Source organism: Anabrus simplex, chromosome 7 (assembly GCF_040414725.1).
Source record: "Anabrus simplex isolate iqAnaSimp1 chromosome 7, ASM4041472v1, whole genome shotgun sequence".
NCBI classification, from domain to species: domain Eukaryota; kingdom Metazoa; phylum Arthropoda; class Insecta; order Orthoptera; family Tettigoniidae; genus Anabrus; species Anabrus simplex.
This window is the reverse complement of record NC_090271.1, coordinates 227742387-227759562: the sequence shown is the minus strand read 5'-3', so window position 1 is coordinate 227759562 and position 17176 is coordinate 227742387. Positions and strand designations below refer to the sequence as shown.

General features: G+C 37.3%; 1 protein-coding gene across 3 annotated transcripts in view; it reads right to left on the bottom strand.

The window, feature by feature from the left end:
* Window positions 1-2754: 2754 nt before the first annotated feature.
* Window positions 2755-17176, bottom strand: part of sm (smooth) — a 427005-nt gene continuing 412583 nt past the window's right edge. For all 3 annotated transcript variants that reach the window (XM_067151588.2, XM_067151590.2, XM_067151589.2), the window contains one exon: window positions 2755-7546. In XM_067151588.2, coding sequence (XP_067007689.1) covers window positions 7428-7546 — 119 coding nt within the window. In that variant the 3' untranslated portion in view covers window positions 2755-7427. The remainder of the gene's footprint in view (window positions 7547-17176) is intronic.

The following is a 17176-nucleotide window of genomic DNA, read 5'->3' as shown; positions in this document are numbered from 1 at the left end:
TTTCATTTTTCATATCTAGCGACTAGAATCTGAATCTCTAGAATAGACTAGACGGATTTGAACGAACACGAACATAGCACGCGAGAACGAGAGATTGACAATCGATATACGCCTCGCGATATACAAGTTTCAATAATCGTCGCATATTCGCATATTTCTGGCATTAATAAACGTCGATATTTTGTTTGAAAGCGGCCAATGAGTGAAGGACTTCTGGCCACTGGCGTAAAAATAAAAAAAACTGAAATGGCAGGATTTGAAAAATATTTGAAGTTCACCGAAAAATAAACTAAAATCGGGAGAAATAATAGAATGATCGGGAAAGTTGGTAGGTATGCAAATCTGTCAAGAAATGGCCTAATCTTGTGCAGAGGGTCAGGGTCAGTTTCAGTCCGAGGAGCAACAGTATTATTGTCAACAATATGCAGCATGCCGAGGATTGATAAGAAACAATCTCGCAATAGCAATTTACAAGCAAAACTTGTCTGCAGTACAGGATTATTTGCCCAATAATCTTTCAATTGCAGCTTCTTCAAAAGACGTGTAAAACAACGACAAAGAATTTATCGAGTTCATGTAATTTTATGCAAGTCCATTCATTCCACATATAATTCACTTTCAATTCGCCTTTTGCACGTAACTTGTCAATTGGCTGTCTGGTGTAATGATCAGTTTCTGTCAAGATTGTTTTGAACAAATGATCACTGAAGAAATAAGTGAAGGTGTCCATTGCTGTTGAGGATTCATCAACTGAAATTGTACACCAGATATTTCAAATACAGGAAGTTGAGGCTGTCCGTTATCGTAAGATAAAACCACTGTCCATTTCTTGGGGACTGGCTTATAGCTACATGGCTGAGCATGAGAGCACTTATTTCAACATACCAACCCGTGATACATTTTCAAGGCCAACTAAAGGCTCATCTAAAACGGAACAAAATAATAACAGTACATAAGCATCCATACACTAGAGAAACTTAAAATAAACAAGTGGGTAATAAGTGCGGCTATAGCTAAAACCGACAGGGAAAAAGTAAGAAATTATAAATTCACCAACCATCATCTTCAATATCTTCATCTGAATCGTCGTCGAGGTCCGAACCAGGATTAGTCAATAAAATTTCCAGTTCTTGCTGGTTATGAGATCTTAAGCCCACTATTACACTGAGCAACCGTGCATTTACAATTCACTCACCTGTTGGCAGCGCGAAACCATACGGTTTTTAAACTACCTTGGTAATACCAATGTAGTTTCATAATAGAATTAGGTTCCGATGATGTCTGCTATCTGGTATTTTTTAATGAACTACAAGCACTGCAGAATGTGTTCCAGCAATCTGCTCAAGTTTGTAGTACGTTGAAGCAGATACATAATCACTAGAACTCTACGCCATACATCGTTAGTCCTCCGCGGAACATTACAAACGACGTACATCACTCATCTTCAACATATTAAATTTAAGGTTTCTTTGTCACAATGAATAAGTCATCAGGGTAAACTTTAAAGTTGGGATAAATCTCTACACTCTGGGGCTGTGGACAGCTGTATGTCTCTATTTTTTGGTTTACTGTACTGTTCGCATTTTTAGATGCTTTGTGCTTGCACGGAAAGTGCCTGACGCCCTAAAAAACATTAAGGCTTATCAAACTTTCCTACGACGAAAGGAGGAAGTCTTTCGCTTTCGTCTGCATTGTAACATAGTACAGTACAGTGACCCCATCTCCTCTAAAACCGCCAAGTCTGTCCGGGGTCGGCATTAAAAAAAAAAATGAGCTTCATCGGCATTGACAATATTTTTTGGTGCTTACAAATTAATTATAAGCCATGCTTTTTCGCCAACTGTCAGCATCGCCAGTGTTTGCAGATTCTGCTTCTCTGCACACTGCCTGCTAAATGATATTGTGGCGATCTTTAAAATGCCGAATAGAATAGAAAAGAATTAAGGTTTCAATCGAGATTAGCAACTATGAAACACACTATACATACACTGAAGTGAATTGAAGTGCGGAAAGCTACCCCTCCACGTTCCGGAAGACTCATTCATTTCAGGCCTCAATTAAAAAATAAAAAATATATATATATGCGGGGATTATTCGCGTAAATACGTAAATACAGCAATTTTTTGCTAAGTTGGGGAAGTTATTGGCGGTTTAAGGGACTGTTGACCCTTTCAAAACAATCTCGGGATTTAACAGAGTGAGAAAGGATCAGATCATCAATGCTGATGAAACCGGACCAAATTACAAAATAATCTTGCCATTAAAATCAGTATGAGAAAGGATCAGATCTTCAATGTTGATGAAACCGGACCAAATTACAAAATAATGTTGCCATTAAAATCAGTAGCATAGATTTTTTTTGCTACTGGCTTTATGTCGCACCAACACAGATGAGTCTTATAGCGACGATGGGACAGGAAAGGGCTAGTACTGGGAAGGAAGCGGCCGTGGTCTTAAGGTACAGCCCCAGCATTTGCCTGGTGTGAAAATGGGGAACCATGGAAAACCATCTTCAGGGCTGGCAACAGTGGGGTTCAAACCTATTATCTCCCGAATACTAGATACTGGCCACACTGCAGCTATCGAGCTGTAGTATGAATCATTGTTCAGTAACTCAGGAATCCTAAAATCAGACACCTAATTCTCACTTAAAGGATATTGCAAAGTTTAATGATACTTCCTCCACAGCTGAAGGTCATACATGACAAGGAACCAACCAAATGCTGGTCGAATTTTCAATCATACAAAAGGAAGTATAAAACGTGGCCACATTTATTCTAGATTAAAATTACATTCCCCCAAAACAGGCCACACACTCAGGCTACATTAAGGTGCATAGTAAATCACAAAGGCCTACAAATTAGTTGTGTATATTCTATGAGTCATAAGATTGTCAATAAAATTAAATCTTTCTGAGGAATAAAAGTTTTATTGTAATTATTTTCTAGAACAAACTGAAAAGTGACAATTCCTTCCTGCTTCCATACATCGTTGCTATACTGAAGAAAAGCATAGCTTCACTCATTTCCCTTAAAAAGGAAAAAAAATGAAATTCACTCACACCACAACCAGGTAAATCTGCCCTCATCTAACAATACCTTCCATTTATTAACTGAACTTTCTAGTCTTATGCAATATATGTATATATACACACACACTAGGATGTCACATGGCCCTTACATTACAATATATCCATTTAAGCTGAGGCATAGAAAATCACAACAATTTTAATTTGCAAGATACTTCTTTTGTTAATTGACTCTGAGTGGCTTTTTAAACTTACAATCTAAGTATATCTGATATCCGATAGTTTGAGGATACTATATCTAACATGGCTTGTACCAATTCTAGTTAAAATAGAATAATTTATTAAGTATTGATGAGAATGAATCAGCAGAATGATAGGTGGTTAAAATGAGTTCTCTCTCAATGATTCTCTATTCTTTTTCCGATCAAATAGCCTATGAATTTCAATTTACATGCACTGTCTTTCATAAGATAATCATGCACTGAAAAATCTGTTTTGACCTCTTCTCTTTCCTTCCCATTTAACTCTAAAAATTCATAGTGGAAGAATTTAGGTGTGCCCAGGATATTTTGACAATTCTTAAACAATGGCAAAATCTCTCTGCACAAATTGTGGCAAAATTTAGGCAAATTCTTCCAGCAAGATTTCATGCAATGAACAAAATATTTTTGTAGTACCACTACAACCAGCAATGCTGCATGAAAACAGAGATCTGGAAAATAGAAGTCCAGATGCTTCATGACACCTGACTTGTCAATACTTAATAAACTATTGCAGTTAGCTACTTAGATGGCCATCAACATTCACTACAAATACAAGGTTTCATTGACAGTTGCGAATGTTGCATTCACCAAATATGTCCTAAAATTTACTTTTATTACAATGGGAGCTCCACAACACTTAACTTCACTACTTTTTAGTTTTCTTTTGCTTCAAACCTAGTCTAAGTATATTTCACTTTTATACTTTTGCTACTTGTTAAAATATGTTCTATAAGACATGAAGCAAAATAAACAAAAACATTTTCTTGCTTTAAGTGATCATATAATACATAAAGTATATAAAATAGTATAATAGATCTGTCTTAATGTGCAATTATATAATGGCAATGCACTGTGAATGTCAAGGTGATGGATAATAATCACAAGGGTTTTATTTCAGAAAATTATTCCCCTAAGTTAAATCAAACAATTTGACAAGAGAGTGCCCCTGTATTGTATGGTATTGTACAGTGTGTGTGCCTTGATGGGCAAGCTGTGGATCAGGCACCCGTGTATTGGCTCTAAAAACAAAAGTAACAGCAGTATTAGTACAGTACATGCAAGATATGAATTGACAGTAGTGATTCTTGTAGTTCTAACACAACCCCCAGTCATCCATTATTTGGCAAGCACCAGTAGCCAAAAGTAGAAGGATAATCATGAGGAAACTTTGCTCTTAGAATACAAATTTAAGATAACTATATGGATGATTGGAGTTTGTTAAGCAAAATTAAAAATGAATGTATTGTCTGAATATTTTGATTGCAACTATACCATGCACATCTGAAAACACTTCTGTGAAGTGAAGAGACAGTCATATGTGAAGTGTTAACTAAAGATAATGAAGCAAGTATATAACTTATGTCAGCAAAGTTCTATACAACTTCTTAATACTGGCAAAGATAAATTCACTATAAATTATGTCAAGATATCTCTACTAATATTACAAAATCATCATCTCACTTCCTTCTATCAGACTGACAGTAAGCTAGTGTCTGTACTGGGGGAGTGTGCAAGTGTATGCCGTACTGTCACAATGAATGAGCCAAGAGTTCTGTGAAGTGTTCTGTATACCGTTGAACAGTATCAAATCAGGACTGAGAAAGCAATGAAGCACATGCAATCTGACGGGCTCAATCCCTTTATTCTTTAAGTTAACCAGAGCAAACACCGTTTTGAAATAACTACTAATTTCTTTACGATAAAGCTGCATTATTTGCTTTCAGTTAGTGAAATATGTGATGTATATAACCAATCTGTGTAATAAAAGAGCTAGCTAGAACCATACCCACTTCCTTATACTAGAGCAGTAATTTTACTCTCCTCATAAACCCCATGTGTTATCAGCCATCGCCTCAACTGGCAGGATTTCAGACATGGTGTTGTGACTATTCCCTAAGCAGGATAAACAGGATACTGCAATGAAACATCCAAAACATGGCAGCACTTGCAACATAATGGTAAAACTTCAATTTATTCAGCACCAACCATGTGACGACTGAACAGTTAAAAATGAAGGAAAATTTAGCTTCAGAATTCTTTCCACAAACTATCATTGAAGTTCTTACCATTCACGTCATTAAGTTTTTGTATTGCTTTCCAGTACTACATAAAATGAAACTTAATAGGTATTCTGTAATTGAATGTCTTAGGGGGAAAAAAAAAGGTAAAAAATGAAGAGCCAAGACTAGAACATTGACAGTATGGAAAGGAAACTTTTTGAGCGATTACAACAAATTACTGACTGATGGGTGAAAAGCCTTTTACAGAAAAATTAAAAAGTATTATTTCTATTTCTAATAACTACAACACAAGTAACACAAAAGACGACCATGACTGGACAACAGGGTGGCCTCACAAGAATGTAATTCAGGAAAAAGTATAGGAATGAAACAAAATGCTTGCGTTAGATCTTTAATTGAATCTCCGAGGAAAATAATTTCCGAACTGAACCAAATCCAGTACAGTTCCATAATTACAGAAAAATACTAAGAGGTCTACACTAAGTCTACAGGTAGTAGCATCTCTTCACAATATTGAACACTGCCTAGATACATGGAATGAACTATTCAACTGTACTTATTAGGCCGTAGGTAATAAAGAATGCCCAGCCATAGTCTCTGCTATACAACTCTCTATTTCCTTAATTCTACTGTCTTTCATAGCTGTGGTTCGTACTGCAGAAAGTACAATAATATTAGCCTGCGCTCAGCAATAACTATATTAAAATAAAGAAAACTAAAAGGGCTATGGAACAACAAAAGAGAGTAAAAATACTTGAAACTCAAGAGGAAGACCAACCAGTGCAGATATAGCAATGATTACCAATAAATAAAATACGAGATACACATGTACATTTAACACGTAAAAAACACCAATACAATTTTTAAAAATTCTGGAATGATACTTTGAAAATAGTATACGTTCCAATTTTTGTGGTTTAATATATAAGCACTATTTTGATATGTTTCAGATCAACCTCAAAGAGGCTTTGTTTGTTAGACCTGACGGATCTAGCAATTTCTCAATATTTCCCCCCTTGCTATCAGCACCTGCAGTAGAATTTCCACTTCAGGCAACTCTCTTGCTGCAGCGCGTTTGGCCTTCCTATCCGCTTCAGAGTGAACAGATCGTACTAGACGTATCAGTTCATTTGTTAGCCGTGATGTGATGCGACACGACACGACATAAGGTTTGGTTCCTGAGAGCTGGAGAGGGCCAGGGACACAATTGCTCACTCCCCCGCCTACCACCTTACTACTAGTCTTATGAACAAAATTCATTTACAGCTATTATAGCTTTGGGATGGGAAAATGTTGAAGAAAGAGTACATATTTCATAAAGTAAAATAAGCAACCCAATGTAGATATAAAATTCGACATACTGTAATTACTTATTTACATTCAATAAGAGCCATCAGGAGAAAGGCGTGTTAACATCAATTTTTCTCTGGAATTTGATAGATATGACCAAGTATTTAAAAAATCCACAAAATTTATATTTTTTAAAAAGGGTTAGCTTGAAATAAAGAAAAATTCATATATTTACTCATTTCTCCTAATTTGGTATGAGAATACCAAAAGTACGAGTTTCCCACGAAACCAAATTACTAACAACAATTGGGGCAGCACATTTAATGCCGAATAATTAAAAACTTTCTATGAGGAAATCATCATGAAATTCCCATCCCATTCAACAGCAAGACATGCTAAAAAGTCATTACAAAACTCATTTTGTCTTTTGGCTTGAAATGAGAGCTATGCTGTGGCAAAGAGGGATCAATGTATTTGTTTGGGGAAGAATGGGAGAAGATGTGTGAATGTCTTTGCCACAACTGTACAGAAATGAAACATGAAAATTGGTCACTTAGATGAATACATGATAGGGGCACCTTGCATCAACAGCAGAGCACTTTGTCTTTTATTATCAGGGGCTGCTGCACAATTGGAAACTGGAGTAATAAGGGAAAATTTTCAAGTGATGCCTACATCCCAATCACAGGTCACGAGATGAGGGCCAAACCCCCAAAAATCACTTCAACCAGACTTTACAAGAAATAATAGTCCTCAAGCGTGCAATGCTTCAAAACAAGGTGCCCAGGATGAGACGGGGGAGGGATAGGTTTAAAGTGAAGACGTCTATTGTGCGTCATCCTGCATATCTTGTTTTAACTGATTGTCACCACTATGGCGCAGTGAATTGGGAATCTGGCGCGATGAAGAGAAGCAGAGCTTCATGATGTATGGGAACTTGCCACCTGTAAGGAGAAAAAAGTTCACAAATTAAAAACTTCAAAAATAAGAAATACCATTCAAAACACACATATGAGAACTTCAATTTCACATTTCTGTTTGCTATGTTGGCAAGCTGTTCATTAAAAATGAACTATGGACTGAATATTTTCATATAAAGTTTAGATTAGATACAGTCTTTATTGGTGTGTGAAGTAAAGGGCTCTAGACCCTCTCTGACGGCCGGTCTCCACTGATTAACATTGAACACCAACTTGTTAAATTTAACAAGTTAGAATTGACATGTATATTGTGATTGTGTCTACAAATTGACTTTGCATGTTAACTGAGAATGTTAACGTTAACACTTAACATGTTGGCATGTTTTCCACTCCAAGTGGAAAACATGTCAAGTCAATTCATTGTTCACGAGATATCGGTACAGCTTCGGTAACATCTGTACTGTTTCCATACCAACAGATAGCCTAAACAACGTGCTTCTCGTGAAGTAGATAGTTGCAACACTCATTCTCTTTGTTATAAGCTACAAATACAGCACGCACACGTATATCGTTCTCTCTGCACTATACCGGCACTAAAATACATAGCCAGAAATGGAGTAGAGCAAGGCGATTACTCTAGACTCGATCTATACTAATATATAAAGAGGTATAGTCAGTTTGTATGTAATGGCCAATCTCAGGAACTAATGGACCGATTCTAAAAATTCTTTGCATTAATTTGAATAAACATTATCCCTGAGGGACATGGGCTATATTATATTTTCAAAACAATTAGAGGAGGGTGTGACGTGGGGAGATATATAAATACTAGGCTAATATATGCAAAATATCAAATTTATCGTACAAGGACGAGATAAAAGCTCATTTTAAGCCCCTTGACGCAAAGAACAAAACTCTGTAAGCCCTACAGGCTCGAAAACCATGTTTTAAGGCTCTTAAACCAACTGTTGAGATATTGGCACCACACTACCCCTGTTCTAGGAAACGGATAAAGAAATGAACTGTCGTAACCATGGCAACACCAGCCCCAATATGCTTACAGCAGGAGATTATCTACAATATATAACAAAAATCTAACGTTACAGACATAAAATTTGGTATTTGGAATCTCCTTTAAAATAAAAGAACACAAATTTTTGTTTTCAGAAAATCCACTTACGGGGTGAGGGGGGTGAAAAGAAGTGAGGAAGGAGTTGAATTCTTTATAGAAGGATACATATATCTCAGAAACTGAAGATGTTCAGAGGTTAAACATGGTAGGCCCTACTTGGAATCTCTTTTAAGTATGAAGAGGAGAGTGTTGGGACAAACACAAACAACCTGTCCTCGAGCCAGAAGAATTATCAACAAATTAAGTGGACAGCTTGCAATACCAGAAGAATTAATCACACACGATTAAAATCCCCAACCCAGTCCAGAATCGAAACCTTGTGAACCGAAGGCCACAACGCTGAACACTCAGCCAAGGAGTAAGGCAGTTTTTAAAATGAGTATCTCTCATAAATTTAACATGTTACAGGCATGAAAATTGCCATTTCTAATCTGCTTTTAAAATAAAGAAACACCGTTTGTTTTTGGAAAATCAACTTAAGCTGGAGATCAAAAAATTGGTAATTGGACTCTCCTTTAGAAATAAGAAACCCTTCTTTTTTTTCAATTTAAAAGAGGTGTTTCTCATATGTAGAGTTCGATGTTGCACGTTCCAGATTTAGCTCTGACAGTAGCCTGATCACCTTAGCCGCAAAAGGCAATGCCACAAACGTGGTTTACAGAGAGGTTCTGGGGTAAATGAAACAATTTTTCAGCGAGTTTTTATACTTGAGTGATTTTCAGATAATGTCTTAGTGCAGTACCGAGGAACAATTAATTTATATTAACACGTTCCGTGCGGTTCGGGTCACCATGTGCCCCGAAACATGTTACTCTTATCCGTCGGTGCGAACTTCCCAGAATTGCGAAGTAAGTAACTACATCCTAGTTACGAATTTCCGTCAACTAATGGCAACACAGTGTTCCAATTGAAGCAAAGGATCGAGGCATACTGCTAGTTTTGATCGGCCCACCGGTGACCCGAAGGAAGTTTTTTTCATCTTCCGTTCATATCGCATCGGGTCACCCTGAGTCCCGATTGTTGTCTGACCTATATTTTTACGCGGGAATCGCTTAGCGCGGTTACGGTGAATGAAGCCTAGAGTGTTGCTGTCCGCAGATCGTAGACTGTTGTTTAAGGAGTACCACCCTTCTGATATCTGCTTTCTACATTGTTCTTAGGAAAGCCAATAGAGGTTATTGGACTTATAGTTATTGACATATTTACTATCTTCCGTATATAATATTTACAAGCAATTTCACGTCCTTTTTTTAGGTATGGAGCTTTCACATTCTGACACACCGGCGGCACGGAAAAGAAAGAGGGTTAGGACAGCACTGGGGTGGGCCTATATTACGTTCCGTGCGGTTCGGGTCACCATGTGCCCCGAAACATGTTACTCTTATCCGTCGGTGCGAACTTCCCAGAATTGCGAAGTAAGTAACTACGTCCTAGTTACGAATTTCTGTTAACTAATGGCAACATAGTGTTCCAATTGAAGTAAAGGATCGAGGCATACTGCTAGTTTTGATCGGCCCACCGGTGACCCAATTATTTCCGGGGTCATTTCTGTTTCACGCAATTGTTGAATCGGAACACTGTCGCACAGGTAAATACGCTGGAATGTCTCCTCAACAATAACGCACACAACAAGTGCACATGCATGGTTTAGGATGTCATACTAGGGAGTAAACAAAGTCAAATTCGTCAGGTCACCGGTGACCCGAACCGATAATAACTAAAGGCAGCATCGGGTCACCGGTGGGCCGATACGACGTAACATTAAGTCATCGAAATTCACTGCCGCAGGGAACGTGTTAAATTACGAAAGTCTCGCGAGCGAAGCCGTGGGTAACAGCTAGTTATTTATATAATAAAATTTATTGCAGTTAATTGCCATATACAAAGAATAAACAAAATCATTCAATGCAGAACTTAGAGGAATTTTCCTTTCCCTGTTTGTGGGATGTCTCATCAAAGGAATACAAAGATACAGCGAAGAAAGCTGAGTTTCCAGAAACTCTAAATTATGTGTTCCCGCAAGTGCATCGAAAAAAAAAAAAAAAACCCTACTGACCCTCCATTCCCAGTACAGTTTAGAATTGTAAGAAGTTCAGAAGAGTCTGAAGTCGGGGCCGGGAGCAAACGAAGTGGTTTGCTTTTAAAGCAATGAGCAAGATGAGGGGAGGAAATGTGCCTAACAAAACTGCATTTCTAAATCATAACAAGAAGCAACAGTGGCAATAACAAAGACCAAATTCTCTTAATCTTTTTTCTTTTTGCTAGTGCTTTACGTCGCACCGACAAAGAGATAGGAAAGGCCTAAGATTTGAAAGGAAGCAACGGTGGCCTTAATTAAGGTACAGCCCCAGCATTTGCCTGGTGTGAAAATGGGAAACCACGGAAAACCATCTTCAGGGCTGCCGACAGTGGGATTCGAACACGCACTCTCCTGGATGCAAGCTCACAGCCGCGTGCCCTTAACTGCACGGCCAACTCTCCCGGTAAACCTCTTCATTCTGAGTCCAAGGTCCTTGTTTGAAAATACTAGACACCACCTAAATGTATTACCACAAATTCATATAATGAACAACACGCATATAGAAAAAGGAAGTCAAGTTTAACATGTTTATTAAGTGTGGACACAATGTTAAACGAAACAGTATTGAACATTTAACATGTTTGTGTTACCAGTTAACAAACATTTAATAACATGTTGTTAAATGTTAATCAGTGGAGACCGGCGTTACCAAGTACTTACTTATTACAAAAACACAATTAAAATCCTGAAAGATTAACAATGAACAAGTGAAAATAAAATTTAGTAAGAAAACAATCCTTAAATTTCTTACAGCAAGATGTATCCATAATGCTGGAAGGGAGGAATTCCTGGCAGCAGCTGTAAGTAGTAGTATGGCGTAAAGGTGAGAGGGGAATCAGATTGGCTACTGCGACAATTTGACGAGAGGAATTTAAAATTAGTAGAAAGGTAATTTGGCTTATTTGAAAGCCTGTGGAGAAGAGATGACTAGTGAAGTTAACGATGGTCTTGCACTCAAAGCCCCAAGACAGTTTCCTATAATAACATGTTATGCGATTTTCATAATGTAGGTTACAAATAAGTTAGGTATTTAAATCCCAGTGTAGTTTCTTATTACTATCCATTAATACAGCGCCACAGTAGTATAGTTAAGGATAGATAAAACGAGGGCACGAATAAGTTATATTTAAAAGGCGTGTTGAGAAAATAGTTAAGTTTCAATGCACAGAGGGACTAGTATTTTTTGGCAGATACTCGTCACATGTTCAGTCCAATCTAACTGCTAGTTAATTAAAACACGTAAATTATTCGCTGAGAAGGCAAGATCTGTTCAAGCCGCTTTGAAATAAAAAATCTGTAAATAATGGCTATTAATAATCTTTTATTGTATTCGTATTACAGCAAATTATTTCATTTACAAGTCTTTCACTTGCATAATTTTTATGCTTGAAGGCAAAATGCTTTGTTTATACATTTACAATGGTTTCCATCTTCAAAATCGCAAGAAATATTCTAAACACAAATTTATGACTTGCGCTGTACGTTTCTTGGAAATCGTACATCTATGCGCATGTTTGGTAGTGTGAGCGACCTTGAAGCTATTTTCGAGCTTACTCTTTGGTGTTCATGCTTCAGGTGGGACCGAGTTGTGATTAGCATAGTGAGATTCACGAGTAGTGAACATGGATGAAAGAAAGAGAACGAGCATTACAATTGCTGAGGAACTACAAATTTTGACAGTAGTGAAGTGGCAACATGAAACGAGTTGAAATTGATAAGAAATTGGCGATTGCTCCACCTACCTTAAATACTCTTGTAGCTAAGGCTACGGTAATTGAAGAAAGCGAACGTGTTAGGTGTCACAACAAATAAACGGACCTGCATTCAGGGCGGAAAATACCAATGCCTGGATGATTGTTTTTTTTACAGTGGTTTAGGCAACATAGGGCAGAAGGCATTCCAATGCTTTGCGAAAAGGCAAGTGAACTAGCGATCAGACTTGGTGTAGAAGACTTTAGTGCTTCATCAGGCTGGCTACACAAATTTAAGGTTACATACGGTGTCTGCAGTCGTACTGTGTATAGGGAATGCAGAAGTGTCGATGCCGAAACTGTGGAAGATTGGAAGGAAAATCGTTTGAAAGAACTGACATCTTGATTCGTTCCCAAGGACGTTTTCAATGTCGGCGTGACGGGCCTCTGTTTTAATTTAATGCCTGGACGTACAATGTCATTCAAAGGGGAAAAAATGTAACGGTGGGAAACATAGCAAACAACACGTAAGAGTTGTGTTATATGCCAATAGTGACGGAAGTGAAAACTGCCTCCACGGACAATCGGCAAATTTTCAAAGCCATGTACTTTCAAAACGTTGTTACGCTCCCGACGAAATACACCAAGAATAAAAAATCCTGGGCAACTAGGAAAGTTTTTGGAGACTGGTTTCGAAGCGTGGACGCCGAAACGGGAGCGAAAGGCCACAAGATCTTATTGTGCGTGGATCAATGCCCAGGCAGATGATCTTCCTACTACTTCATATCTGAAGAATGCGACTGGAATTTTCTCCCCCGTGAATTGCATGCGTGAATGCAGCTGATCTAACTTGGAGTGATACGCTACTTCTCAAGCTGCATTATCGTAAGATGCTGGTGCAGCACGCAATCAGATGTGCGTCTGCCAGTGTAAGGGTTAGCACAACTGGCTGCCATTCTCGGGAGCCTGAGTTCGATTTGCAGTAAAAAAAAAAAAAAAGTACACCAACTGCACCACCTCAGGATGAGGAAACTAGTTTACTTTAGTCAAGAAATATTTACGGTTGTTGCTAGGCTTATTAATATAGGCAGGCAAGATCATTTAATCTCTCATAACTCTGACAAATATAGGGTTCGTTGGGAGAGAAATAAGTTTTAAAAATGATAAAAACAATCCAATTACAATTGGTTTACTCGTTAACATACCTAAGAAATAATAATATAGATTTTTTATGTCCCCATCACTTACAATGATTTTCTCAGACTCAACAATGCGGTGTCTCAGATGTGATAAATTTAGAGGACAGGCATGAAATCTACTTTAAAATAAGGGTCTGGCTTTCAACAGCCGCAGTTATCAAAAGAATACTTGCTTCCAGTCACTAAGCATTACATTCGGAAATACAACTTGTAACATACGCTAGTTACCAGCTGGGGGTTTGACAAGCTTTCAACAACACTGCTTTATTCAGGAGTGGCTTCTGCTACACATACACCAGCTGGAAATATCAGAGACCATCTCCAGAAACCATTTGGGAATTAGCTTCACACAGTGGACTTTATAACCTGGAACAAAACTATTTTTAAAAGGTTAAAAAAGACGGGAGATCAAATGCGAATGCTCTCAGTCTTGATTGCAGTGAATGGCCGACGAGATGGCAGTGAAGAAGACGTCACTTGAAAGCACGACACACCATTAGCAGGGAAACTAGCGGAGCAAGACAATTAAAAGCAGTGATCAGGTTTAAGGTGTGGTAGGCCTATTGCTTAACTGACAAGAGACAAATGACTGGCCACTGCATTATTTTGTATCAATATTGCGCAATGCATAATATGATAATACGATAACCTTATCTCTTTTCACTACGGGGTCGAGTATGAAGCGAGACGAATCTTTGAAACGAGTATACGATCGTATGCCCTTCCTGACTATTATTATTTATAAGTTTCATTTTCTGTATTGATTGGATTCACTGTACAAACGTGTTCCACCTATCAATACTTATTTATTGTAAATGGATTTACATTAGTACCGGTTTCGGCCTTCCATGGCCATCATCAGCTAGTACATAATTATATTACAGCCATTAGACAATATCACAAAGATGTTATGTTAGATCATCCGGATGTCTAATGGAGATGAAAATAAAATAAACTATATTGTAGTAGCGTTTAGTCTATGTGGGGTTAAAATATCTGTGATCAAAGTGGTAATGAAGGCTACAGTAAACTAAAACCTAATGAGTGGACATTGGACACATTGAGTACATTAAACATATTAAAATACATAAGGTACAATATAAAACAGTAAGTTAAACACACTAAAATATGGTATATAAATATGTTAAAACGCTTTTTAAAATTTGAGAGTTCGTGTTGCGTGGAGTTCCTTCTTCAATCTCCTTTATAGTTCTTGTGCTTCCATTTCTATGTTAATTTAGTTGCATGTAGTGATCTTCGAGAATTTGCTATGGCTGATATAGGTCATATCGATTCGTAGTGAAAACACTTGTCGTGAAAATTCTTGAGTACTATGTAATTCAACCGTTGATGTACTTCAGTAAGTATTATGACAGACTGCAAGACTTGAGTTTAAATTTGGATTAGGAGCTGTTGGTGGCGACACCTCTCTCGTCTCGTATTCGTGTTGCAGTTATTATCTGTGAAGGTAAGCTAATATAAGTATAGTGTGCGTATGAAGGAATGCCCGGTGTGTGTATGGAAAGGAAAAGAGTAGTTATTGTGGAGGTCGTGTAGCGATATGTTTGGAAGCTTGCTGTGTTCTACTACGAGTGCGTCTGGGGCTTATGTTAGCTGTGGAAAGGGATGTACGTGGAGGGGCAGGAGGAGTGGCTATTGTGGAGGTAGGGGTGGGGTTAGGCTTGTGATTCGTCAGTTTATTAGGGCGTGCTATATTCTGTTTGTTTACTATTTTCAGATAGTCATTTTTTAATACAGGAATGGTTTTTATCAAAGATGATGCTGATTTTCTCTGAAATATCGTTTATGTTATGATTGGGATTAGTGCATTGGTCTAGAGAAATATTGAAATCTTGAAATCTTCGGTTATGTTGAGCAGGGGGCCCTTGGAGTTTATGTTTAATATCGTCATATCATTATTGATGTCTGTGAAACTATGCTTAGATTCTTCTACATGTTGGCCTATTGATGAGAAATGGTTGTTTTACTGCATTTATATGTTCACTGTAGTGGATGGCGAAGTTTCTGCCTGTGCGTCCAATATAACTTGTGTCACAGTTGTCGCATTTGATACGGTACACACCTGATTGGTTTTATTTATTGTTATTGTTGACTGTGTTGGTGTTGTGTATAGTGTTGGTGTTGTGTGTGGTTCTGAATGCTATTTTCAGGTTGTGCTTCTTGAAAATATTAGTTATAGTGTATATATGGGTATTGTTAAAGTTGAATAAGGCATAATCTTTCTTGGGTTCGGCTGTTTTAGTTAATTTGGTTTTAGTTTGGGATTTTATTTTGTGAATGATTTTGTTGACCATTTCTTTGCTATATCCGTTATGTTTGGCTAGGTCGTTGATTAATTTTAATTCATTATATAGATCTATTGTCATTGGAATATTAAAAGCTTTATATATCATGCTATAATAATCTGCTCTTTTGTGTGTGTTAGGATGACTGGAGTCATTTTTAATGGTATTTAAGGTGTGTGTGTGGGTTTCCTGTAGATTTTGTAAGATAAGTAGTTGAGTCTGGTTATTGTCAACTCTAAGTAATTTACGATACGGTTATCTTCGGTTTCTTTAGCGATTTGATTTGGGGGTCTAATGTGTTAAGTTTGTCTAGTATAGTATCTGCGTCACTGGATCTATTATCTATGATTACGAAGATGTCAACAAATCTGCACCAAAAATATGTATTGTCTATTTTATTGATTGACGTGTGTTCTAGGTAGTCTATATAAATTTCTGCTAATATTCCAGAGGCAGGAGATCCCATGGGTAGGCCTTGTTGCTGGTATATGGTATCATGAAATCTGAAGTAGCTATTGTTTATGGCAAATTCTAGTAGATTCATGAATTCATCTATTTCTAAGGTGCTGAGTAGCTGTGTTTTTTTAAAATTAGATTCTATTATCTTGATTGATTGTTTGTTTGATGGGAATGTTAGGGTACATGTTTCTAATGTCAAATGAAGCAAGGGTATGGTGTTGTTTGATCTTTAGTTCATTGGTTTTGTTGCAAAAAATCTATCGAGTTTTGTATTGTTGTTTGCTAAAAATAAATAAATAATGCTTTTTCAAATTTTTTTTGAATGAATTGCGATAGTTTATAGGTTGGATTGGCTCTATAGTTTATAATCTGTCTCATGGGTACATTTTCCTTGTGAATTTTAGGGTAGGCTTTTGTGGATGGTAACTGGGGGTTCATAATTATAAGTTTAGCAGATTCTGTTTCGGTGAGAAGAAAGTGTGTTCTTGAGTAGATTTTTTAAATTCCTCAGTATGTTATTGGTTGGATCTCTGCGTTTGATTGAAACGGTGTTATCTTGGAAACATTCTTTAGTCTTTGTTATGTATTCATTCTTATCCATAATGACAGTTATGTTGCCTTTATCGGCTTTTGTTATTAGTAGATTGTTCTGTTTTATTTTGTTTTTGAGTTTGTTTAGGTGTGATTTATTGGTGGTATTAATGTTTAAGTTATTATCATGACTGTTATTGATGTATAGCGGAATCTTTTTACCGATTTCGTGTCTAACTTCATCTCTTATATCTTA